Raw genomic sequence first — 26,244 nt, forward strand, 5'->3', positions numbered from 1 at the left:
GCTCACTTCACAAACACAACAGGAGTGAAAATCACTCACCTTTGCTACACAAGCTCAATTTCTCTGTCTTCTACTCCATCTGTAGTCAACAACAGAAAAAGCAGAGAAAGAGAGTGAGAACAAGACTCACCATCCTTCCAGGAAGGACCCGGAAGGGTTTAGAGCCCTGAAAAATAAGGCTAATTTGAAGGTCATTTAAAGAGCGCCAGGCGGTGCAGCTCAGGAGGGGGGCCTCTGAACAAGTGCAGGGGGAGCGGCTTGGGTTGCAACGCTGTGAGGTAGGCGCTCCCGACGCTCTCCCTGGTGCTCTTCATCAATCTCTCCCATCCACCGAGAGCCTCCTCTGACCCACATAGCAGCCAGAGGGAGGGGGTTGCCTTTCTTCCATTATTAATACCACTGCATCATACAACCTGCACTTACCTGAACCTAGTCAGCAGAGGAGCCACAAAGGTCAAAGAACCACAGGCAGACATTTTGCTTCTCATTCACATTCATAGTCAAAGGTAAATGACACCACCCCTCCTTTTGATATTTATATTCCCCTTGTTTCTATTTGTTTTTGATGTATAGTTATCGGGCTAGGGGTTAAATGTGGGGTTTGACCACGTCTTAAGTGTGAGTGATTCATTTCAGCTTTAAGCATAGGGCATACTTTTTCTGCTCAAAGTGACCATACAAAAGTGCAATACTAACAAAGTTTTCTCATCTTGATGAGTCCTTTGAAATATTATTGGTTGAATCATTGGGACATTAAATGTGCATCACAGATTATATGTTACGCAAAGTGAAATGAAAAACACGAGTGTTCATAAAACTGCAAAGCGTCTTTTAGGCTAAGTGGCTCTCAGTTTCTCTTTTTTCCTGAACAGAAACCATACATTATACACATATAGTTATAAAGCAGGTGAAATGTGCTTATGTTGGACCCCATTGTAGCTCAATTAACTGTGAATTGCAACACTCAAATGGGCAACTTGCAAATTTTTCCCCTTCAGGTCTCCAACAAGGGGGTGCAAGGCTGGACTACAGTGTACAAAAGACAAGGAGCAGCACCATCCCCTCATCATTTGAAGGGATGTCATTGGCATTGCTATCTTTGTGTTTGATTGTTTGAGAGGCCAGAGTTACAGACAAACCCCTCTAAATCATTTTGAAAATGTCTGGCAAACAGTTTCTGATCCATGTTTTAGCAGCTAAAGCTTGATTGCAGGGCCATTGGAAGAAGATGAAACTCCCCCATACACATATCTCCCTGTCACAGTGTTGCTAAAACTGCAATTATGAAGGGACGTACACGCTGTCAGCACACAAAACACAGTTATTGGTTTAGTGTGCTATTGTCTAAACAAAGAATGGCAATATATCACCTCCAAAGCTCTCCGTAATCTTTGATTTTGACATTGAATAGAAAGGAGAGAAGAAGATTTAGCGGTGAAACAATAGTAGATTTGTTTTCTGCATATGCTTCAAATTAGGCCAAGGTTTGGGTAAGAATAAACACAAGTTTAAGCCATTCTAAGTCCCTGCCATAGCAGAGAACAATTCACATTTGAATTAAAAACTATTGTTAAACAAAGCACTGGCATGGAGCAATGCTGCTGCATGGAAAGACAGCTTATCTCATCGCACTGTGACTATCATGTCTTGCTGTGGACCGCCTCAGTCAGTTCAAAGGAAGGGGTGCCTGGCTTAAGTGCTGGGCTTTGTTTCTTCTTCTTTACAGCGGCATTACTTGCACAAATACTTTGATTACGGTACTAAAACACATTTCTTATTCTTTGTGCAAATAACATGCTTTATCTGAAGTGCAGCAGCTGTGAAGACATTGGCATAGTAGTGCGAATCCGACTAGGATAACTTTGTTAAAGTGGCAAACCACTCATGCAATTTAACAGGTAGAGAATTGTGGCTGTTTTCATGAAATTTGGAATTTGATTTGAAAATAAATGCATTGAACTCAAAGATTTTTAAAAAAAGGTAATGACCTATGTTATGAACTCCAGAATTCCTACAATTGCTGGAAAAAAAAAGCAATTTAATGATTATCTTTTAATTATCAAAGAGACTATACAAATATGTCACATCAAAAACTGTCTGCTGTGTCAGTTCCTACTGTAAACACATGTGTTTATCAGAGGCTGATGTTCATTGCTGAGTGGTGGGTGTCTGCGGGTTAACTAGCACAGGAAGTGGGGACAGCTGTATAAAAAGGTAGGTGCTACTTTGTGGTACTAACAAATAACTGTGACATATCTGACAAGCAAAACCTACTCCAAATAGGGCAGAGTTTGTGCGTTCATCTAAAAAGTGGATCTATAAATTGCTTTCTTGCTTTTCTTGTTTAGAGGTAAAGCACTTAGCTGTGTAGAGTTGTTCATCAAGACATTATGATAACTGACAATTGCCTCGTTAGCTTATTACTACGTGGGAACAATCAAACAACAAATTATGTCTTTATAAAACTGATACATAGTTCCAAAAAGAGTTTTAAAAATGTATGATTTATCCTTTTGTCATACTGAGACTAAAATATTGAGAAACACACATTTTATGGCTTCAAACCCATAATGATGCATGACTATTAAATCAAGGAATAAAAACGTAAATTGTGTTGTTCAGTGAAGCCAATCTAGTCCCCAGTTATGGGAATTGTGCTGCATGTCAATAACACTGTTCCTGTCCAAGCTGAGGGCAGTGTGGTTTGATACCTGGTTTGATTGCCCTACTGTGACTACGCAGTTATGTGATAAAAGTTCAGCGCACAGATCGAGGGAATTCACCCAAACTCGCTCTGCAATTAGTTTGTGAGACACAGTTTTTGACTAATTATGTTATTATTTTTTTGTATTAATCGAGCAGCTGTTATTCTGTAAATTTTGAGCTTCTGCTGGTGCTGCCTTCCAACAGACAAGGAGGTTTTCTGTTTTCATCTACAACTTTGGTTTTACAAGTGAAGTTGACAAGGTTGCCATGAGCCTCTTAAACTGTGAACAGGAAGGGCAAGTGATAAAGTGCTCAAGGGCAGATTTCTATGGTCGAGTGTCTTGACAGATGAAAATGGAGTAATTGCGAGCACAGATTCAGGCAGTGGGTGCTCTAAGCTCCCAACAAAGAATTAAAAGCTCATTTACCATCACATTGTAATATGTTTTTTAAGAGCCAACTCCAATGTAATTTCAAAACAGGCCTGTCATTTTAATAATGTTTTTTTTTTTTTCAGAATAAAACATTCAGAGCCATTAAATGACTATGAAAAAAGTTTACTGGAACCCGTTCTCTTGTGTCTTTCACTGAAAATGCTTCACTAAAGTTATTCACCATTAATGTTTGTTGGAACAGCTCCATGGAAAATGGAGATCTTTGAAAGTCTGAGGTGAATAGGGTAAACATACATTAAAAACATGTTTTTCTTCCGCTGCCTGCATGGTCAGTAGCTAAACCTACAGTATACATAGAGTTCAATCAGGAAGCTCTGTAGCTCACATGTAAAAGGGTTACCTTACAGGTCCAGTAAGCCCTCACAGACGCTGAAAAGGACAGGAATCATTTGCATTGAGCAACACATCAGTTCAAAACCATATAACAAAACTCAAACTGTTCACTGAGGTGTAATTAAGTATAGGTGTTATAGTTTTTAAGTTATACCTTATGGTCTGAAGCTCTTTTCCAGAAAGTGAGTGGCGGAGGAGTCATCAATTGAAGAGGCCAAACTGATTAATTCAAATGAGAAAAAAAAAGAATAAAAGCAAGTTGAACAGAGGAGGCTACACACCAGCACACAATTGTATTTATTTTTTATGTACGTGTCCCAATGTATGCGTCTGTTCACTCTACATATTGTTAAAATGTCCAAAGATGTAAAAACCAAGCAACCCAAAAGTTATTCTACAATGGGCATTTTACTTATCTATAAAGTAATGGCTCGTCACCCTTTACAAAGTATGCATTATTAGAAAACTGTTTCAAAAGTAAAAGTGACTGCAGGTCTGTAGAGAGGATATTTAAAAACAGAGTGTGCGTGCGACATAAGCTATCGTGAACAATTGCTGCTGCTTTTCCACTTTAATGTTTTAATGAAAGAACGCAACAGTTGGGCTTAAAATAACCAAAACACACCGTTACATGATACGCTATGGCGCCTAAATTTCAACTTGAAAAGCAAGCCTCCTTAAGCCAGACTCTGAACCCTGCAGAAGGTGTGTAAAACACCGTTAGATGGTAACTCGAGATGAAAATGCACCCCTTTCAGTGATCTAATGATCAAAGTGATCTTGTGATCAAATCTCCATTTGCACTGTACACTATAGGTTTACCTTGCTGCCTCACAGTATTGTTGGAATTCAACAGAAGAATGATTAGAAGCGTTTGGCAAGGGTGAGAAATTTTAAGTGCTCACCCTCCACCTCTCATCATCCACCCCCACACGCTCCCTTGAATGTCTACACATACATGCAAACACACAGATGTCAGCAAGGTCTGAGTGACTCTACCCCTGTCACTGGGTGCCTGCTGTGAAAACAGCGTGCACACACACACACACACACACACACATACATACACACACACCCTCCTCTCCGCCCCCTCCTCCCCTCTCTCCCTCTTCTCTGGACGCCAGCCTGACATACCAGACCTTGTTCGTTAGCACATATTTTTACCCACCGTTACTAAATTAGGAAGCCAGAGGGAGCAAATGGAGTGTGGCTGCCAAGGTAGAAGAAGAAGGGTCTGATCAGGCCTGCGTTTGCTGAGGGCCCATGCCAACCCTACGAGCTTCATTAAGAGCCACTTGGGTTTCAGAAATAGAAGCCCAACAGGGACTGGGGCCAAACAGAGACCTGAACGGCCAGCCAAAAACTCACGGGACAAACAAACAAATAAACGGGTCGTCTCATGGCCTGCCAGAATCAACCGGCAGCAGCCATCCCAAGGAGCCATACGAAGTTATCTTAGGCAGTCTTGCACACAAAATGTGCCCTGCCCTAAGTTTAAAAGTGGTGACAGTAAACATACTGCCAGCCCGATACAGAATAAATTAACCTAGAAAGCTCTCTCCAGAGACCAATTTCTCAAAGCAGCCACAGAAACATTACTTCTTGTTTATTTGGCATGGATTCTGGGCGCTGATGTAAGAAAGGATATTTTCACAAGGACATGTACATTTCCTCTTCTTGCTAAATTGGCATATAGCATTTAAGTTTATGAATATACAGAATGATGTGGAAGAATTATTTCTAATGTATATTTTTTTCAAACAATATTTTGTTTCAATCCTGAAAAAGATTACATTTCTTCATTTCCATCTATACAGTTTAGATCTATACTCAATTACTAAATTGAATGCACATTATAAAATGAATGAACATTGTGCAGCACTGAAATAAATCAGAAACATATTGTTATATAATACATAATTAAAGAGAGGGGAAAGCATGTTGCTATGTAGAATATTTAATCTGTTTTATTTAAAGTGGATTTGGGTAAAAGACTGTCTGTTAGCAAATAACTTGTTTTGTGTAGTTTCAGGAAATCCCAACCAATTAGAAAGCATTGTAGGAACATTTGCTGTTTTACTCACAAATCTACTTCTTGAGTATTTCAGGTTCATCGTTTACTATGTTGTCTGAGTGACACTTCTAAACCTGTGCACTACCAAGACTTCAGTCCAATGAGCGCCCATCAATTAAAACAAATAACCTATTAGCAGCTGACTCTGAACAGCTGGTCATTGTTACAGTCATCTATGGTGTTGATTGACTGGCAATATTGCATATTCTTCTATTAATAATGATTCTTTTGATATGGCATTCTAACATTTTTATTGAAGTTTAAATATTTTGTAGACTGCTGTCATGAGTAGGTGCCAAAAAGAAGGCCTGAGCAAACATAATCTAAGTGGTCCGATAAGTACTAAGTTTGGATAACACCGAAAAAAAAACAACAACGGCCCTGGGGTTTTCATATTGCCAGTTGAAACACTTTGAAGTGTGCATGCCCTTAGGAGAGGCCAACATCCCAGCCATCCCTTCTTAAAAAGAGCAAAACAATATTATAATCTCTCAAAATTATAAACTCCCTTGAGCGTGACATTAAAAACCAACATTAAAAACCACAGTATAGCTGGGACTGGCACTCTTGTATTACTCTACTGACATCTTGTGGAGATATTAAAATACTACAATTCATATGTACAAAACATGAAGAGTTTCCACATGAATTTGAGCAATACGAGGAAAACACAATAAAACGAAATATTTGTGTTAAAAGACTTTAGATTGCATAGCATTTCAGTAAGGCTGAAAGTCAACCAGCTCCGAGGCCCTGGGGCAACATTATAATGATAAGGTAATTTTAACCCACCATTAACCCCCCACTTTGTGCCATATTTTTTATGCTGGAGTACCACCTGGCCCCAGGTATAGGTTTACTGTGTAGTAATTTGAATAATACACATTAAGGAATTTGCAAATTATGTCACCAAAACCTGAAACTAAACAAAACAAATTGAACCTCTTGAAACTACATTGTGACACATAAACCCTCTTCAGGACAGGGCCTAAATATCAGGCAGTAATTGCTTTCAGGCCCATATTATTCCATGTGTCGTGTTTAACTTGATGTTTCAAGTTATTCTGATTTAGTTCAACTCATAGTTGTAAATTGTAAAACTCTTAACAAGTGCTACCCAGCTAACAGGGGATAAACAGCTATCAATCAAACTGGTTTGATCAAGTAAAGCAACAAACGTTACATGTTAAACAAGTTTTACCTACCTAAAACATACGCTTCTCGGTTGTATTATAAACTGTCGTCATACTTATCTCACTGTTCAGACATATCTTCTTCTTCTTTTTCTTTTTTTTAAGAACACCACGGCTCTTGAATGCACCCCACTTTCTTACCGCGTTGATGCTACGTTAACTTGAGGAAAGGCTTTTCTGTTGATGGGAACTATTCCGCAACGATATCATAGTTCATAACAGCGTCTAGGAGGCTAGCTCCTGTAATTAAAATACTTTGAGTCGCATTTCAGGCACAATAACTTAAGCTCAGATGGTATTTTCGGTGAAAAAGACGAGAGTGGCTAACAGTTAGCGTTTGTGTGTGGTCACGTGAATTACGTTCCGTTTACGGTAACTGGAGGAGATAGCGACGTGTAACCAGGGAAACAAAAACAGAGAGAACACACATGTCATTTGTCTGTAAGAATGGCTGATGTCCGCGCGATGACCAAGACACGACCCAGTTTCTCCGAGCGTACGGCCGAGTGAGTGATTTCTTCTTTTTAACATGTTGTTGAACCCAGCGCATGCAGCTGTTGATGGTACTTACCAACTGAACAGAAGATGAAACGACAAAAATAGGATTATAACTGTATTAACTGTGTCGCGATCTGTATCTATCTGTGTAAGTTTTCAGGAGTTTCACAAATACTACAAAGGGGTTTTCCTCAAATACGTCCACCTTTCCACTGACCTACCTTGTTTGACCAAACTTGTAGATCCCCTGAAAGCATAGGAAGCACCAACAGGGGCCTGACTGCATCTCCTCCCTGCTACTTGGATGTGTTGAATTCCCATCAGACAGGATATGCTCAGAAGGAATTTATTATGATGGCACCTGAAGAAAAGCTCAAATACTTTGATAGTCGAGCTCTGGCACATGAGGAGAATCAAGAGGTAGGTACAGTAACACATTAATAGTAATAATTGTTAGCGTTGTTGGAGGTGAAGCTGAGTGCACTACTATAGCTGCAACTAATACTAATCACTGACCAGGTTTACACATTAGCATGCTGGTTTGAGTGTTATCCTGGTTTTGGCGATATGGCATTTACATGGAACACAACAAATGTGATTATTCATATCCCTGGATACATGATCATAGTATCTAGGTTTTTCTGATCATCTTTGTGTGATGATTGAGCAACATCCCAGCTAATTTCTAATAAAGTTAATTTCTTCATCAGTAGAGAATGACCTGCAAGGTGGATAAGGAGTTAACATGCCACAGTATCTTAGTTTCTACTACTGGTAGCATAGCCAAGTTTCTCAAAACAAGGATAAGGACTTGAAGCATCCAGTTTTTTTTTAAAGACAGAATAAGATGTTTTCATGAGCAACACATGACATTAGTCAAAACAGGTAGCTTGTTTTGTCTGACCTACATGCCAAAACCCAAATATATTCAAATTACAATGATATAAAACATGGAAAATCAGTCAATTTCTCAAACCAAACAAGCTGGATCATGTGATTGCTGGTTATTTGTACATGATAAATGACTTAAATAATCAAATTAATGGGCAATTAATTTTCTGGTAATCAACTGACAAATAATAAATTGACTTATCATTTCAGTTGTACACACGCAAATTAACCTGTTTTCGAACATAACATTTTCATGTGGTCAACACCCAGATTAAGGATTGTTATGAATTTATAAATGCTGATTCAAACTGTTACACATATGTATTGATATGGATTTTGATGGATGGTTCAGTGGGCTATCAAGAGAAGTGATCCTGACAGTTATTTACTGTATCTGCTCAGTTTGACACCTGCATCCAGGACCTGGTGCGCTGTGTGGCTCTGTGTAGGCTGGTATATGGGGATGGACATCTGAAACTAGCCCAGGCCCATGTCAGACTCGCTAAAGCGTATTTCCAGTTCAAAGGTAATAATAAGGGGACAATACTGTGTACATTTTACTGCATGATATGACATTCAGGAACATGTTTACCTCAGACAGGTGTGTTAAAAAGTGTAAGACAACTTTTGAAAACTGACACACTTCATTCAGCTCAAAATGATCAGTCCATGTAGCTGTAGTATGTGTTTAGAGATAATTTTACATGTGATTTTACCTTGCTCTTTGCTTCAGTAAGCTAATGAAAGGATTGCTAATTGGTGAGACTGAGATGCTGTTTAATTTACACTCAATAATGGTTCTTTGTTCCCTGAGGCTGGGGACTGCAGGCCCTGGAGCACTCGGCTCTGGCCAGAGAGCTGCTGCCTTTCTGCTCCTCCATCTCCTCCTCCAGAGTTGAAAAGCTGGAGCTTCTTATGTGTCTCCTGAATGTACACCTTACACAGGGAGGTGCTTCACTGCTTACAGCCAAATATCCTTGACATGTTATGGTTTACAATAATGTGTGCGATTGAATGGAAGCATTAGCTCAAATTACCAAGCTGAAACATTCCTTGACTCTTTTCTACTCTTGAGGAGGCAGAAACCTATTTTCTGGAGGCAGAACAAGTTCTTGAGGAGCTTCATCAACTCAGTGGCATCAACCAGGAAGAGAAGATGAAGACTGAGCTGGAAATCTCCAATGGTCTATTCAGGTTCAGTTGGGGGAAAAATACATTTCTAGGAATTTCTTCGTAGCAGAACACAGCAGATATATTGCCAAAATAAGACCTCAGTGCAGCATTTGCAGCCAAACTTTGTGCTTTTACCAATTAAAAGGTATCAAGGCTGCTCAGAGGGGAGTAGAGCCTGGAAGGTATTACATTTGTTTTGAAATTGTTGACAGAACTGATGTGTTTTTCTAAAACCCTTCCAATTTCCAATACAGTGCCTTACATTTATGTTTGGCCACAAGATGGTGATATATTCATGTAAACTGGCATGAAATCAACCGTTCACATGTTTTCTTTGCTAACTTGCTTATGCCAGTAAAATACCAGTATTTGTTGTTCTCTTACAAACAACAACTTAAAAAAAAAATCTGGATTTCCACCTTGTTGTTGCCTCAACCACTCAGCAGTGTTATAATGAAGCTTACAGACCTGCTGGGTTTGAAGTGTTTCTGCATGTGCACTCACCCAGTCACTGATCAAGCAGAGGCACAGATGTAAGAGAGGTGTGTTTCCTCTTATTATTGATTTGTGTCTACCATTTTACAATATGCATTTGTAACCCGGGGGTGCTATTGACAACAGAGGTCCCATGTGCAGTATTACACGCTTAGGAAAAGATTAAAGACTAAGTGGATCATGGTCGAGACATCAAGCACAGACACTAGACCTAGGAGAGACTGATAGTCTGTTAAGGGAAGTGTGGCCTGGCAACATACAAATAGCAGCTACTAGTTATAGTTTACATCACTGTGGGAGAAAATAGCAGCATAACAGGTAAATAAAGTATACTCTTACCTGGGTCGAGATCAACCTGCTAATGCGTTGTATAACCAGTCAAAGCAAAAACAAGACAGTGGTAGGATGACAGTATATTTACAGGAGACCCCATCTTACAAGCGAGCTTATGTATGACCCAATGTTTTGAAAATCCTCTTGCAAGGTAAATTGAAGCAATAAATTCTGCAGCGTCTACAGTGAATGAGCATTATCAGTGCCTGAGGTTAGCTACACTGATAGGAATTTGTAAATGGTGCCAATCTTGGTCTGTTTCAGAGGGTCAGAGTTTGTTGACATGATGTGTGTAATTGAAAAAATGTGCAGACTCTGGCTGGTGTGTAAGCTTACTAAATCTCTTTTGTAATGTGATGACTACGAATTTGGTGTGCTTCAAAGCTCAGTCAGTCAACATTGTTGTGATGGAGGGTAATGTTCCCATAAAGCCTGCAACGATAAAGTATGCTCGGCTCTCCATTAGATTCTGGTCTAAGCATTTTGCTCGGCTTTAGATTCACACTTATGATCAGCCATATCGGATATTTATTGTGAGGTTTAAATTCTCAGAGTTGGCCATAGTTGCTAAAATCATTTATTCTCTTCACTTCTTCATAACAGCTGTCATAAATCTACATATTAGTCAACAAAATGTATTTAAAAAAACAAAACATTTTTAGAATGATACATTTCCCATATACTCTCCACCCTTACTCATCATGTTCATGACATTGATTGAATTGTACTCTATGTTCACCATTTTTGTGCAACTAATCTCACATTAGTGCTGTTGATGTAATCAGATGCCCTTTTTCCCTTTCCTGCCGTATATGTATGCTCCACTGTCATATTATAAACACACAGCACAGCGACATAGCTATAGTTAGCCAAACTCCACAGGTATTCTTATGTATAGGATCCAGTGTCTGCCTGTATTTCTTCCAGAAAGGTAGCTCACATTCTAAAATTGTCTCTTGTTAGTTGGGTAAAATAAAACCGGCAGGGGTTTGGTTGTAAATGGCCGTGATGGAGAGTCACTACCTTGGACTGATGAGGTCGTACAGTGTTTTTTTCCATAGTCTTTTATCAACATCTTCCTGAGGCACTCAATAAAAAGCCACATCAATCAGAATACCATCAGTTTAAAGCTCCACACACATTTGCTGGAGAAGGCTGTTATGTTTCTGTCCCTCTGTTTTCACTTTGGTTTGGCCTACTGTATCATTTTCCGAGCGAAAGCTCAGAGCAAACTTACGTCAACTATGTTCTGGAAACGTTTACAAAAGAGGGCTGTGTGGCTTGCCTGGCAACACATGTACAAATCCTTAATTGTATTAATTCCCTGCCCTGTGGACTCTTGGTAGATTTCAGTGGGATGTGGCGTATTACCATCCTGCAGGAAGTGTGTAAGGATGCAGAGTCAATGAGAGGATAGAGGGGTATTGTCTCTGTTGGTCCATGCAGGCAGAGCTATGCTGGAATGTAGCTTTGCTTCACTGCTGCCCTAAAAGGTCCTGAAGTGCCTGCCTCATGAACACTTATGGGCGGGGCACTCCTTTTCCTACTCCTACTCCTTCTATCCATCACAGCATGTTAGGATAATCTCGAACACATGGGAAAAGTCAAAGTAATCAAAGGGTTTTTGTAACCTGTGTTGCTTGCATTTAACCACGGTGCCATGGATATCCAAATCCACCTGGCCCTGGGATGTGAGCGTGACATAATACTGTCAAGCTTAGACTTTAGGTTCCCACACAGGATTCCCCTGCTTGAACTTACTGTATGTACTCATAATACTGGAAGGCACATAACGCCTTAAATGAAATGGGATGCTGTTACAGATTTACCTCATTGTGGATTCTGTAAGTGAAGTGTTTTTCATAAAACACATAGTCTGCTCAGTGTGGATGTGGGAGACTGAGAAGGGGTTTCCTGTGACAACAATGTAGTTAGAGATTGTATAGTAGTGAGTGATGCGTCCTCTGAGAAAGCCCCCTCGCCCTTGACTGGAGAGCTGAATTAAATTTAGAGTCCATTAGATGGTTTAAAGCTGTTAGTAGAGAAGCCTGATGGGATCTAGAGTCCTTGCAGTGGTTATTGCAGTCATCGTCTCATCCTATCGCCCCCACACACTCACCCTGTTGCTCTGTAGAGGCCCAAGCAACCCTATAGTACAGTATGAAAGGAAGTGACTGTCTTTTAAAAGAGACATATATTTTTGCTAAGTTTATGCCTAGTGTTCACACTAATCTTGAGTTTTAAAACCCCCATATATGCTTCTGATGCTTATTTTGTTCTGCACAACTATTGTGAAGTTCACAAAGAAACTGTAAACAAACAAAAGCGCCTGTGATTGTATTAGTGTGGCGGTGGAGAATGAGCGTTTGAACACACTGTATAGGTTATTTGTCAGAGTCTGAGAGGCTGTAGCTAATGTTGAGTTGTTGCAGTGTAACCTTCAGTCCCAGATGAGACAGTTAGATACTTGTGAAAGGATGCCACCCAAAGCATTTATAAAGGGCAATGTGCAAGCTTTCCCTAATATAGTCTGCATTACACCAGGCCTCAACTGCAGCCATCAGCCAAAAGCCTTGCCCACGCTGCTGGATCTGGCTGGAAACCAAACAGTTACTTCAGTATTGTTAACCAGGCTCATAATGTAATGGTAATGTCAAGTGATGCCATAAATAAATCCGATATCATTTTAAAATCTGTAATGGTTATAGTGTATTGGTTATAGTCTATAGTGTATTGGTTATAGTGTCAAATGTTGAGCAAATGTTTTTAAACACAGAGATATAGACTATCAACTTGAAATGGACACTTTCTGATCACTACTGTAACAGTAACTGCTGCCTCCTATAGTGGGCTAACCTGGACACTGTCTTTATTGTTGTCTTTCCGTCTCTGACCATCTCTCCATTTCTATGTCCTTGCTCTATAGGCTCTATAGGGGACAGAACAGACCAGAGGAAGCCTTAAGCCAGTGTGAGAAGTCTCTGCAATGGCTGAAGGACTGTGGTAAGCCAGGGAAGACATGTTCGGTCTACAGGGATATGGCTGCTATTGAACAGGACAACGGACATTTGGACCAAGCCATAGAACATCTCATCAAGGTGAGGGGCATATCAGTCACCAGCCAACATACTGTATACAAACACACAACGGCTTCTTAACATGGTGCCAGGCTTTGTTATTGGGTAACGTTCCCACACCTCTTCTTTGGTGATACGTGATCTGCCGTATTTCATGTGGGTGTTTCTGCTAGGCTCATGCCATTGCTATGAGTCACAGCCCAGAGGAGCTAGAGGGGGCTCAGATCTCCCACAGCCTGGCCCTTATCCTTTCTGCTGCAGCAGAGCCACATCACAATGGTGAGTTTATTATCAAACACAGAACAGGCCCGAGTGATATGCTTAAAGGGGTTGTCTAGGATTTGTCTTCCTATATGGGAAATGTTAAAAGAGGGTGTTATGGAAACCAGACTTATAATAGTCTCATTACAGACATGTTGAAGTTCAGTCATGTCAGTATGATTCACCCATGTCAACTGTCTTAAGGAAAATAATGCTTCATGGTAGCTATGAAAAACATCACATCTGGAAACTAAATCTCAAAATCATATTGCCATTTATGTCATACTAACTATTACTATTGCCAGAATTCAAGTTAACCTGCATATTTCATGTGTTTTTTTTCCATGCTGGTTTAGACTCTGCAGGTTCCTACTTTGAGGAGAGTCTCAGTGCATATAAAAACTCTGCAGGTCCACAGGATCCAGCCTTTCTGACGGCCCAGGATGATTTCTGTCGTTTTCTCCTCCTCAGTGGCCAGCAAGAGGTTACACATGCACAAACACATGCACTTATACCACTCCAGTCATTTCCTCCAAGCAAAGAGTCGCATACACATATCTTAACAGGATGTGGCTCCCGTTACCAGGTCGGCCCTGATGGAGAAAGATGATTTATCTGTTTTCAATGTACCATTTCAGAGATGCGTGGATATCCAGAAAGCTTCTCTCGCTCCAAAGAGATCTACTTTTGGTGACTTGAGTGCTGAGGTAGCCGACACCCTTCAGCTTATAGGAAGTGTGGAGATGAGTGAGGGCAGACTGAAGCCGGCCCACAGGACCATGAGAAAGGTATCACAAGTTACAGAATACAAACGGCACAACAAATGTCTGTCTTGGCTTCAACCTTTAGATGCATATTAGAAATGATGGCCATGACATTGTCCCTGCCAAAGTGCTGGATTTGGGAGGGTTTAATTAAAGGTCAGGAGTCAGCGGGTCAACTAGACCAGTGAGAGGCCAGTTCAAAATAAACACACAAAGAGTCCCTGTCAGATTGAGGTGAGCTATTTCAACCAGCCTCCCTAAAGCTCAGTGCTATCAGAGTCGCCTGCTAATCTTGGAAGGGTGCGGTGTGCAGAGCCGCCCTCCCCGGTGTAAAATATCAAACACAGTGACTTTGTGTTTCCTCAGTCTGGATGGAGCCAGACAGATGGACAACAACACTGGGGACACAGAATAGCTGTTTGCTAACTGCAGTCAATTTATGGGACACTGACCCCAATTAGTGTGGCATGCCATTATGTCCTTTGAAACAAAAGTGACATTCCTATGTCTTTCAGCAAACACACACATTGATTAAACAGCAGCCTTTTAGTTCATTTGACAATTTTTTCTCTTCTGTTACTGTTTTACTTTATTCCTTGTGTAATATGTTTTCCTCCACTTACAGTGTGACTGCACATATTTGGTGTATGAGCTCAGTTCTGCAGCCCATCACACATACTAAAATACACTAGTGAATGGGGGGTTTCTTCATACAAGTCATGGCGTGCCTGTAAGTAAAGGAGCCTGGTTGCTATGTTGTTTTGTTATGACATTTAAGGAGAGAGAGGGTCCCACTGACAGGGTGCATCAGGGCTCACTCTCTCCACACCACGTCTGACAAGTAACCTTTCTGAAGCACCCTGACACTGAGCATGTCAGGACAAATCTGTTTCCTGTCACCATGACTCCATCTGCAAAATGACAAAATAACTTTTGTTTTTCCAAAGGAAACCTCGCTCATACAGAAGATACAGAACTTCAGATGTACAAAAAGAAAACATAGAGAACAATGGTGCACACACAGAGCCATACACTTGACTTTTCCTGCTTCCTCTGAAGTGCTGCTGAAAAAAAGGCCTTCCATTACATCAACCTTAGCAACACTGAAAACATCCAGGAGGCCAAATGAATCTGTTCCAGATTACCGAGGGTTTTACTTTGTTTCCCTAGTGAGGAGGGGAACTTTTTACTCCCTTTTTCCCTACTTTTAACAAAGTTCTCTTCGCATCTTGTTATTCATGACGATTTTGGAAATGACTGGCTTCTATCGTGTCCATTGTGCAACTGTATATGTGCGCACACTGTGTTATCATTTCCATGTGTTTATGTTATAAAGTTTTCTGTATTCTATTCAAAGAGCAAAAGTCATTTGCTTATTCATCTCATTTTATAGGACCAAAATTAATGTAGGGTGGAAAATGGCTCAGGCGGCATCTAACATTTTTTAACTACCTCAGATTTCTTAGTTGTTGATTTTGAGTCCTCGTAATAAATCTAGCAGATCCCCCTTGTTGATCCGACACTCCCGAATGGTCAGCACAGGTGTTTTCTAAACCATGGTCTGCAACAGAGGTTATTTTGGGATGTTTAGTGCCTTTATGTGTTGCTAGGAAGTGTTTATTCCCCTCCAAGTATGAGTTGCACTGCTCATCTTCCACTGACCACTCACTCTGCTGTCAATATTTTTATATATTTCAAGATAATAATATTTTTATTTTAGTGCCTGGAGATCCAGACTCTGTTGTATGGTCCTCAGCACAAGAAGACAAAAACAACACAAAAAGCAGTGGACATGCTGGCGCGGTAAATCTGCTGAACTAATTACATTATTATAATGTATCAATACATTTGGTGACACATTCCTAATCATCACTGATTGTATTTACGGTATTATAATGATTTGAAAAGACAGAAAATTGCATTTCATGTCATGTACGTTTTGTAGGGCACCCGAGGTGGCTGAGAGACAACACAGGAAAAGTAGAAGGAAAACAAAACGTCACACATCTTCAGTTGAACCCTGCAGTGGTAATGATCAAAACTCAATGTCTGACTCGTGAAATGTTTGTTTTTATTTTGCCAGTACAATAGTCTTGCAAGTTTTTACCAATAATTAATGAAGTTTTGAATGTCACAGTAACAGTTTGTACGTCTGTTGGATAAGAAAATCCTCTTCATTCACACTTATTTTACATGATCTTGTGTCTTTTTATACATCAGCTAATATAAATTCTCTAAAAAAAATACTCGTACTCATAATAGAAAACATGTGTTTTAATTGTTGTTTTAAGATATTCGTCAATTGTTCAAAAGAAACCATTATGTTAATAAAAGCAATGACGTTGGACTATCCGTGGTGATCAATATTTATTGGCCCTTTCATGCTTTACACATTCTTTACACAAGTTTTCTTGATGCTGCACATTTTTATGCTGTGAAATTGCACATTATCTAGATACACTCTGTACATACATATACAGTAAGTATGATTTGTTATTAAGCCACAATTGATAATAGTGTTTTTGGTTTAAATTACTGCAGTTTGCAGATGAGACTGTACTGTGTATATGCTGTATCTGGGCACTTAAATGAAATGTCTTTTTAATTGATGTTTCATTTTGTAGATTTCTCACAGTTAACACATTTCTAAAGGCATGGCATGCATGCTAAACCTTACATTTATGCACATTTCATTAACGTGACAGTGCTGAGTGAATACATTACTCAATAGTTACATGGTGTACATGTGTCTGCCACTGAGACTAGATGTGCAAGACATGTAACACACACTGTAATCATAGTGGACCTTTTTTGCCTCTGCAGCTAGTGCACAACACAACAAACCCTAAAGGGCAGTCAATGCCACTAAGCTGACAATCCAAAAATAGTCACGGTCATGGACACTCGTACGTTCCAACAAAGGTGAATACTTCCAGCCAACTCTGTGATAACCCTCATGTCAACAAGCAGATGAGACATCAAAACAAGTGTGATATATATTTTCTTTAACGACACAATCATTGAATCCTTTTCATTCATGAAGAATATACTACTGCTGTTCATGCTTTCATCTTACTCTTGGCTTTTCTAATTAAAAACACTTGTTTGGTGTTCTAAATGGTATAATTCACAATGCCTAATCTCAGGCACAAAATCAAAATTTTAGCCATCAGAGAATTTGACAAATGTATGGTATTGACCCTATGAAGATACACATTTTACAAACATTGATTACATAAATCATGTAACTCAGTCATTTAACAACCACTCTTAAGTGTCACATTCACTGCAATTCAATTTGATTTCAAACTTGCAACAATTCTTAAGACAAATTACCATTTTACCAGCCCCACCATATTGACCTCAGCTACAAGCTTCACTATATTCTGTGCACTTCACTGACTACTGCTTCAACTAAACTGCTGCTTCAGGATCTAGTAAATGCTAAAACTATTTTTATTTGGCAGCAGTGCCGTAGTCAAAAGAAAAATTGAAGGCCCAATCTGAATCAGTTCACAGCACATCATAACTCCTACTGTCATATGTTGGCTTGTAACAAATTCCACAACATGGCAGATATGAGGTGTGATGGGATGTTGTAAACTGCAGGGTGGGCTGTTTAAGATGCACAGCACAGGTTAGTACAAAAATAGAGAAATCTAAATAGGGTAAAGGTAACGACCATTCCAGCGCTGTCCTAACTTAAACCAGCCCATTTTAGTTCACACTTTTAATAGCAGAAATGCCACAATTAATACCACAAAAAAGTGTTAATCTGGTCACTTTAACAGAATAATAACTGAATTTAGCTTACCGCATGTTAGGTACACCATGTTTTAGGTGACACACGTTAAGTAGGTTCAGCAAAAGAAATTGCTGCTGAAAAAATCAATTAGATATATATTGTTTTACTGCGTACAGTGTCTGCAAACAGTATTACAGCCATCGGTGGACTGAATAACTTCTGTAATGTGCACTTTGACAAGTAACATTGGCAAGCACTTGGCCTTGAAAATATTTCTGACCAAATTATTTCTTTAGTCATCTATTGGACTTTCAAGGTAAACTGTTGCAACTCTTTTCTCTTGAGACATCTTAATTGAGGTTCCCAAGGTTTGATATTGCAGCTCTTGCTCTGAGGGCTCATCACAGCTGCCATGTAGGTCCTTCTTGAAGGTGAAGGACTTCTCCGATGGCCCCAGTTGTATGTGCCTCTCAGTGATTTCAGACGCAGACCCTTCTTCTTTAGCAAAGCCTTCAAACTCTTCACCTTGCACAACATCCTCTTCTTTGGACACTCTGAAGCTGTATCCTCCTCCTGCCCCGCCCTGGAAGGCTTTTTCAAGCCCTTGATTAGAAGATCTGAGCGCTGCCAAGATCTGCTCTTCAGATAGATCATCTCCTGACTCCAGCAGCCCTGAGTCTTCCAGACTTTGAGAAACGTTCAGCTCTGCAACTATCGTCATGGTGCCGTTGTCGCTTGACTGTTGTACTTTTTTGACATCAACACCCAAAGTCTGTGAACCATCACTACTTACTTTTGTGAGGAAGGCCAACTCCTCCCTGAGTGGACCCGACACTGAGCTTTGTAGCTTCTCTAGAGCTCCCTTCAGTTGCTCTTTGGGCTCCAAAGAGTCCTCTCTCAGGAACTCAAGCATTGACTCCTGCACTATAGGGGACACACAAACCTCTTCTTCAATGATGCACTCTGGGAAACTCTCCTTGACAAACGAGGGATCACTTGACTTGTATTCGTCACTTTCCTCTACAATCACCCTTTTCGAGAGAAGACGTTCATCTTGATAATACCGCTCATCCGACAAGTCATCGACGATGCCGTAATGGCCATATGAGGTGATGCCACCACCCTCCTCGGTTTCAGAAAGATTATCATCTGGTGTGGAGACAAAATACTCGTCAGACTCTTGGTTATGGGAGAAATATGAAGATTCACTCTCCCTCGTTGACTCTTGGACTCCGGATCCATCCTTGCGATGGTCTGTATCTGTCATGGAGGTTTTTATGGCATCACCATCACTCCTCTGAACTTCAGCAGCGTGAGGAATATTTTCAAGCTCCTCGATTTGGAAATATGTTGAGGAGGGTTCATAAAAACTGGATTTGGACTTCTTCTCAAACTCATACTCCTCACTGTAAGACTCCACTGGTTCCTCAATGATTTCCACATTGACAGACTTATTTTCCAAGTACTCGCTTCCCTGCAGGCCACTTAGCAGGTTCTGGATCATGCTTCCTGTTGCTGTGTACTTGATGTCTTCCAGTGACACCTTCTTAACCCCATGGCTCAGTAGATCATCCAGTGCAGAGTCCTCAGAAAAATCCAGCTCTTCCTCCACTTTGGACTCCAACACGATCTGTGTCTTAGTCGTTCCATCATCTTGCTCGGTTCTCTTCACATGATACCTTATCTTTGATTCCCCCGAGGGGGAAACCATAGGTTCCAAACCTGCTGGCCTCATCGCTTTCTCAACGATCTCCTCTACAGACTTTCTCTCACTTGTGCCCATCGTAGACTCTGTTTTTCCTTCATCTTTGAACTCCTCGCCATAAACTTCATCTTGCTCTTGTTCATCTGACACTTGCGTTATGCTTTCTGTCTCCTGTTTCCTGCTCAGGCGCATCATTGTTGGTGACACCATTTTCACTGGTTTGGTCTCAGTAGCGGGTGGCTTGATGGGACTCGCTTGGTTCTCTCCCTGAGAGACCTGTTGGATTTTGACAGTTTTCTCCTCGGCTGCTGTTTTCTGAACATGTTGTCTGGTTTGGTAATCACTCTGGCCTGTTTGTTTGTCTTTGGCGGTGGTGGTAGCAGAGGCAGAGGTGGCAGCCCGAGCTTTGGTGAATGAGACCATGTCCCTTCTGGATGCAGGACTCTGATTCCGAGCTCTGTTTGCAACTGAAATAGGAATGATCCTAGAGGGACTTATGGACCCGGAGGGAGGCACAGGGGATCTTCTCAGGTGTGAAGCCGGCGGCGTGTTCCTGATATTCATATGTGGTCTGCTGCTGAAGATGGAAGCTCTTGGAGTGTAGGGCTTGGCAGGCATCCTTATATCTGAGATATTTAATTAATAATTAGGTAGATACTTAAATGAATAGTTCAACATTTTGGAAATTACGCTATTTGCTTTCTTCGAAAGAGATGAAAACATCATATTGATCTTCTCATCTAACTATCTGCAAGAAGGAACATATGCATATTTCCCTAAATATCAAGCTGTAAAGGTAGTTTTATAATTTACACTTCATGTTACAACAATAAATAATTTAAGATACAGTACCTATTATTCTTTCTCTTTGATGTTGAGTCCCCCTTTTATGAGCATCTTGCATATCCACTCTCTCTTCTTCCAGGAGAGCCCTAAAAAAACAAGAAACAAAACAAAAAATATTTGAAGACTATTATAAAATCACTTCTTTTTTTTCTTTTTTTTTACCATTTATAGAAAAAAAGATCAAAGACAAATACCTCACAGGACGATGTACATCATTCAGCTCTGCCATCTCCACCCCCTCAAACTAAACGAAAGAGGCTTACAAGACTGTTTGAACCCAGCACCTGTCCAGATAAGGTGGTAATCATCTAAAACATAAGATAACCAGCCTCTCATGTGGTATCATAAATAATTAGCTTTAGCTGCTCACCTTTCCCTGGCAATGTTTCAACAAAGATTCAACAGCTAACAAGCGTTCTTGAAAAAGAAACAACCTCTCCGGAGACTGCCTTCCCAAAGACTGACCTAAAAATAACAGTTACAACGCAGGGCTGTCCATGTTCCCTACGAATCCCAAAGCAAAAGCTGACTCGTGACACCCACACAAACACATGCTGCTGCCATGTCTCTACGTAAATATTCTGACTATTCAAAAAATTCAAAACACACCAGATGTGCCAGCAGAGAATCAACCATATAGAGGCAAATACTCTACTAAAGAACTTTCTTGGAATTGGCTTCCTACTAATACATGTTTTTTATATCCTTACAAAATAATAACATTGTGTACTATGCGGTTAGAAGTTATGATGTAACAAGGATAGCTTAAAAAGAACTGGAGTGTACTTTCAAACATAAAAATAGTTTTAGTAAAAATAGTCTGTTAGTTTGTGACCTTGTGTCTGTCTATGTAAGGAGACATGCCATGTTATTTCAGGATATGAAATGGTAGATATAATTACCCCCTATAAACACTGAAAAATAAACCACAGCAAAAGTTTAAACTTTGTTCAAAATGCATGTGTAGCACATGTGGTGTTCATAAGATGGTACATGACTGTGTGTGTCAACAGGAAGGAAGCAGCTGATTTCTTCTGTTTAATTAAATGACTAATTAAGCTAAGAGTCGCTTTAAGGGGCTAGGTTTATCCAGTAATCTCTTCTTGAAAGCATTAAAATATCACTGAAAAGAGAGGATGTACCTATTTTAGCTGACTTTTCTCATTCACTAAAAAACTCTTTTTAATGTACTGGCTGTACTTTGTTGTTAATTAATATAATGCCTAAACCTAATACTTAGGTTGATGTAATCTCTAATACTTAGGTTTAGGCAACAAAACTGCTGATTTAGCCGTAGAAAAAGATAATGTTTCGGCTAAAATTAACTATGTAAACTTAATAATCAATCATCAGAAAAATCCCTTCTAGTTGTCACAAACACAAATCTCCTGGTTGAAAGTCTTGTTTGTTTGACCCACTCACCTTCACTTCCTCCCACTGTGCGGGTTTTTTCGTCTTTATACTACGTCGTCACACTTCTGTTGCATTTTTTCTGAGCGTCTAATCATGATGCAAAGATATTGTTGATACTTACTTGAAAGCCCGGTACGTCCAATACAGACCCTAAAGGTGTGCGGCAGTATCAGACGTCGAGGGGCTTGACAAAGCGTCGGTATTTGACGGACAGTTTTCACGTGTCCCTTAAATTGCTCTCCACCCTGTCATTATGGGGTAACTTCCCCTTTAAGAAACTCTCTGATGTTTTCAGTTTTCATCAGATTAACAGTTAAAGCACTTTTACAAAAAGCTTTTGACATAAATCTCTGCTCCATAACAGGTGTAAATAATAAAATGAAAGAGGGCCGAATTCCATTTCATGTCTCACTGGGACACTTGAATGGAATAGAGCAAATGTTATTAGTAACACGTAATAGTACCAATGTGACAATATAAAAACATTCTGTTTTGATTGGACAACTGATCAAACAAATAAGTTCATCACCTGTAGGTAGCCACCTCCATGCCCAGGTCCATCTTAACCTGGAGAAGGTGCTGATGTTCTCTCATCTTTTCTGCAATAGCATCTGACATCATATTCCTCTCATGCTCCAGCTGCTCAATAATCATCTGGAGAGAAGAAAGGACAATAAAACCAATGCGTATTCACTCTGTACAAAGCCACGGCACAAGCTTGCGGTGTGTTCATATGGTGTATTTACTTTTTCCATATCAATTTAACTGAGAAATACTCTAATAATTCGGCTCCCTTGTTATTTTACTGCAGCCTACAGTTTTGGTAACTTTGTTAATCTGGGTTTTGTCTGTTTTGAGACCCAAATCTTATTTTTGTGTACTACTTATGCGGAAAGGCTGAACACTTCTAGTCAAAATCAAGTCTGATCTTACTAACAGACTGCACTTATCATTTGGACCACTTAATGACCTAATCCATGGACTGCTTCTGTACTTTGTGCATGAGCCTTTTCCAATAACATGTGATATTCTTAGACAGATATCAAGCTCACTTAAATTTTACCACATGGGGTTAACTCTACCTGTGTAAAATGTGTTTGTTGTTCCAATATTAAATACACCCCTTCCGTGCAGTCATTTGTAATTGACTGACCTGCTAAGGGCTCCATCTTGGGGAGGCTAATAAGGATTTGTCAGTCTGACAGCTAATTGGTTTAAGTGGCTGGTGTAATCCAACAGCTACAGTACTGGGGAGTAGAGCGTCGTCTAGCTGATCAAGCTATGCAATCCTTTTATACTGAGGTCAAATGTGGCACGCAAACTTGTCACGCACCACTTCATGTTGGTAATGTCATTATGTATTGAGGTGGGGAGAGTTGCATTAATTTCAAAGCCAACATCTTTTGCATGTGTATGGTTTTAAAAAAAGGGCTGAAACCAGAATCGTAGTCTTCCCTGCTTTAAATTTCATCTTAGATTGTGAATGACTATTGTTTATCCTTAACAATCAGCCCTTGCAGCTGCATATGTGCCTGTAGGCAAAGTGGGTGTGGCAGGTGAGGATATACCCTCCCCCACTTGCATGGCTCACTGTGATAAAGGATAGATTATTCTGCCTGTATATGTTTAAAGGTGTTTCATATGGATTATGTATGTTGGGACTTTAACACATAAATGCAGATCCTATAATCTCTGGCTTCACTTGAGTCCCTTTGAAATATAAATCTGAGCTGTCCTATAATGGACTGTTCCTCACCTGATATTCACTGAAGTCCACCCGGAATCTCTCCTGCATGTGCATCACTTCTTCTTCAAGACAGAATTGAATCTGACCTTGTTTTTCCGCCTCTGTGCGTAATTTATCCAACTCTGAAGCATACCGCATCTTCTCTCTCTGCAGATCACTTAGCTTCGCCTGGTCTGCTTTAATCGACTGCTCCATATCTTGCACCTTCATCTGGTACATTTCAACGGTCTCTATCCACCCATCGGACAGTCCGCGGGCATACTTTTGCACCTCTTCCATGGAGGCCGCCGGTGGCCCGCGATAAGTTTGCGTAATGATGGGTACCACCCGGGACTCCACTTGCCGCAGCAGATGATCCTTCTCTTGTCTGTGCACATCCTCCAGGCATTTATATTCGTTCTCTAGTTGACATACACGCTTCTGGAGTTCACCGTTGGTCTTGTGAGCGTGCTGAAGCTCCTTCTCGTAGCTTTTCAGCTCACCACTGATGTCTTTGCACACCCCAGTCTGCTCGCTGCACATAGACTGGACCATCTGCAACTCCCGCCATAGCTTCCCCCTCTCCATCTCGGCCTGGGACTTCTCAAACGACAGCAGCCCCACCATTCTCCTCAGATCCCGCACCTCAGCCTTGTACTTCGGCTCCCATTCCGCCATCTTCCCTTGTCTAAGTTTATTTATTTCAGTAATAAGATACGTATTTTCTTGCTCCAGCTGCTTCGTTCTGGAAAGATATTGGCAAAGTCTGCTGTTAAGCTCCTGCAGATGATGTTTATCGCTGTCAAAAGTTCTTTTGAAAGGCAACATTGTGGCATCTAATTAGAAAAAGTGAGTTAAAAAAAATTACAATCTGGAGCTCAATACTCTAGCAGACAGGTTGTCCCGGTGTCATTTGCGTGTCCGTCTGTGGGCACGACTGGGATGTAATTTGCGATCAGTGCCCTTTGACAAGTGCAGGAGGAGGAGAGGGCGTGTCCTGCCTCACAGGATCGCCCCAAGCGCGTTCGTGTCCCTGGCAGATGTTGTGTTGCGTTTAAGGACTGTCTGAAATATTAGCCCTCTAATCTCCAAGCAGCAGCAAGGATGTTGTGAAAACAAATGTGCTATTGAAACAGAACTAAATTAATGCTAAACATATGTTTAGAGACGAGGAAAAGGACATCGGTCTAAACGATTGTTCTGAAGGCTGTAGTTTCTGTTTCCTGAAAATTCCTATAAAGATGTGTTATGTGGATATTAGATGTTACAGTGTAGATCTCGGTCTTTTAAGTGATGTACCCCACTGTGAAATAGTTTTTCAGCCAAGTACCCCCTAACCAGGACAAAACATTTTTTGATTGAAAAAAAGATCTGTGCTATCAGGGTCTGATTTAATATAGAATATATATAATTCAGTTTATAAACTTACACTTATGTTTTTGAATATTTATTAAATTACTATTTTAAAAGGATTTTGAATGGATATTTCTTTTTAAAATCTTGCCTCCACGTACCACATTTGAGAACCACTAAATTATTCATTCAGCTGAAACAAAAGAGCACATTAAAGATGTTGTAGTAATTGCAGGCTAATTATATGTCATAAAATTTATAGAGTAAATATGAGTGCTTTTTTTAATGGCGTGAAAAAGAAGCGTCGGTTCAGTCTTCAGGCTAATGACATGTGTGACTTGTTTTTAACCTGTCATTTGAATGTCAGAATTCACCTGAATACATCACTTCCACAAGTGCTTCTCGTCCTTTATTGTCTGGAGAACAGCTCCCCGAAGCGGACAGAAACAGAGCTGCCGGAGCTCAAATAAACCTCGTTGTTTTCCAGTCTCCTGATATCAAGTGCGTAGTAACTATCTGTCCCTACCGACTGTGTTAACGTGACTGCGTTATGAATGAAAAATAAATAGTGGTGGTTACAGGTATAGCAGAACGTGTTCACTCATGAATACATGTTTGTAAAACAATACTACTACTACTACTACTACTACAAGTAGGATTTAAAAACCTATTTTGTTCAATTAAATGATATACGTTTATATTTCCTCTGATTTATATCCCTTTATATCCTCTACATATTAACCTAAAACAAGTCTAATTAAGATATAATTTGTCCTAAAATAAATTCAAACTGGTGACAGGTGGTTTCATGACTGTCAGCTGTTAGCCAAACAAGCTGTCCAATAAATCAGTGAAAGGGAGCAGCAGGCTAAGAGGTACTCAGCATTGTTTATACAGGTAGTTCTGTTAGCTGCTTTCATTTATAAACAGTAAAAAAATACCTCCAATATTCCCAGAAAAAGGAGGTCATGACCTCAGCATCTTCAATGTTAGCAACAGCCCTGGTGGAGATACTAACTGTTACAATGCATAATTACACCCTGCTTATGGAACGAGAAGGTAAACATCTCAGATCACCCTGTGTGTTTGTGTGGTCCCAATCTTGTTGTACATCTGCGCACAACCAGAGGTTCCAGTGCCATCCTTTTGGAGCAAATGGGGAAGAACAGTGGATACAGAGGCAAAGATGTATGCTGTTTCTGT

At 40.2% G+C, this 26,244-nt stretch overlaps 2 protein-coding genes and 1 long non-coding RNA gene across 4 annotated transcripts; 1 reads left to right on the top strand and 2 right to left on the bottom strand.

Moving 5' to 3' along the window:
• Window positions 1-7,115, bottom strand: LOC137803907 (uncharacterized). Its single transcript, XR_011080102.1, has 3 exons — window positions 6,774-7,115; window positions 3,649-3,713; window positions 1-79 (listed from the first exon to the last, which is right to left on the bottom strand). It is a non-coding gene; the product is annotated as an uncharacterized lncRNA (long non-coding RNA).
• ttc23 (tetratricopeptide repeat domain 23) lies at window positions 6,923-16,535 on the top strand. Of its 2 annotated transcripts, XM_068602747.1 has the most exons (11): window positions 6,923-7,267; window positions 7,502-7,679; window positions 8,553-8,676; window positions 8,965-9,121; window positions 9,219-9,344; window positions 13,078-13,249; window positions 13,402-13,507; window positions 13,846-13,973; window positions 14,128-14,277; window positions 15,974-16,056; window positions 16,199-16,535. In XM_068602747.1, exons 1-11 carry the CDS (start codon window positions 7,209-7,211, stop codon window positions 16,311-16,313), a joined length of 1,398 nt encoding a protein of 465 aa, XP_068458848.1. In that variant the 5' UTR covers window positions 6,923-7,208; the 3' UTR covers window positions 16,314-16,535. The 2 variants fall into 2 exon arrangements, with proteins under 2 accessions (XP_068458848.1, XP_068458847.1); XM_068602746.1 differs by lacking the exons at window positions 15,974-16,056; window positions 16,199-16,535 and adding an exon at window positions 15,201-15,952.
• Window positions 16,315-24,613, bottom strand: synm (synemin, intermediate filament protein). The gene is made up of 4 exons (XM_068602745.1): window positions 23,719-24,613; window positions 22,492-22,616; window positions 20,556-20,635; window positions 16,315-20,329 (listed from the first exon to the last, which is right to left on the bottom strand). The coding sequence occupies exons 1-4, from the start codon at window positions 24,514-24,516 to the stop codon at window positions 18,291-18,293; spliced, it is 3,042 nt and encodes a 1,013-aa protein (XP_068458846.1). The 5' UTR covers window positions 24,517-24,613; the 3' UTR covers window positions 16,315-18,290.
• Between the last annotated feature and the right edge of the window lie 1,631 nt (window positions 24,614-26,244).

The sequence above is a fragment of the Clinocottus analis genome, unplaced genomic scaffold (genome assembly GCF_023055335.1).
Source record: "Clinocottus analis isolate CAN_PGR_092001 unplaced genomic scaffold, fCliAna1.0.p SCAF_6, whole genome shotgun sequence".
Taxonomy (NCBI): Eukaryota; Metazoa; Chordata; class Actinopteri; order Perciformes; family Cottidae; genus Clinocottus; species Clinocottus analis.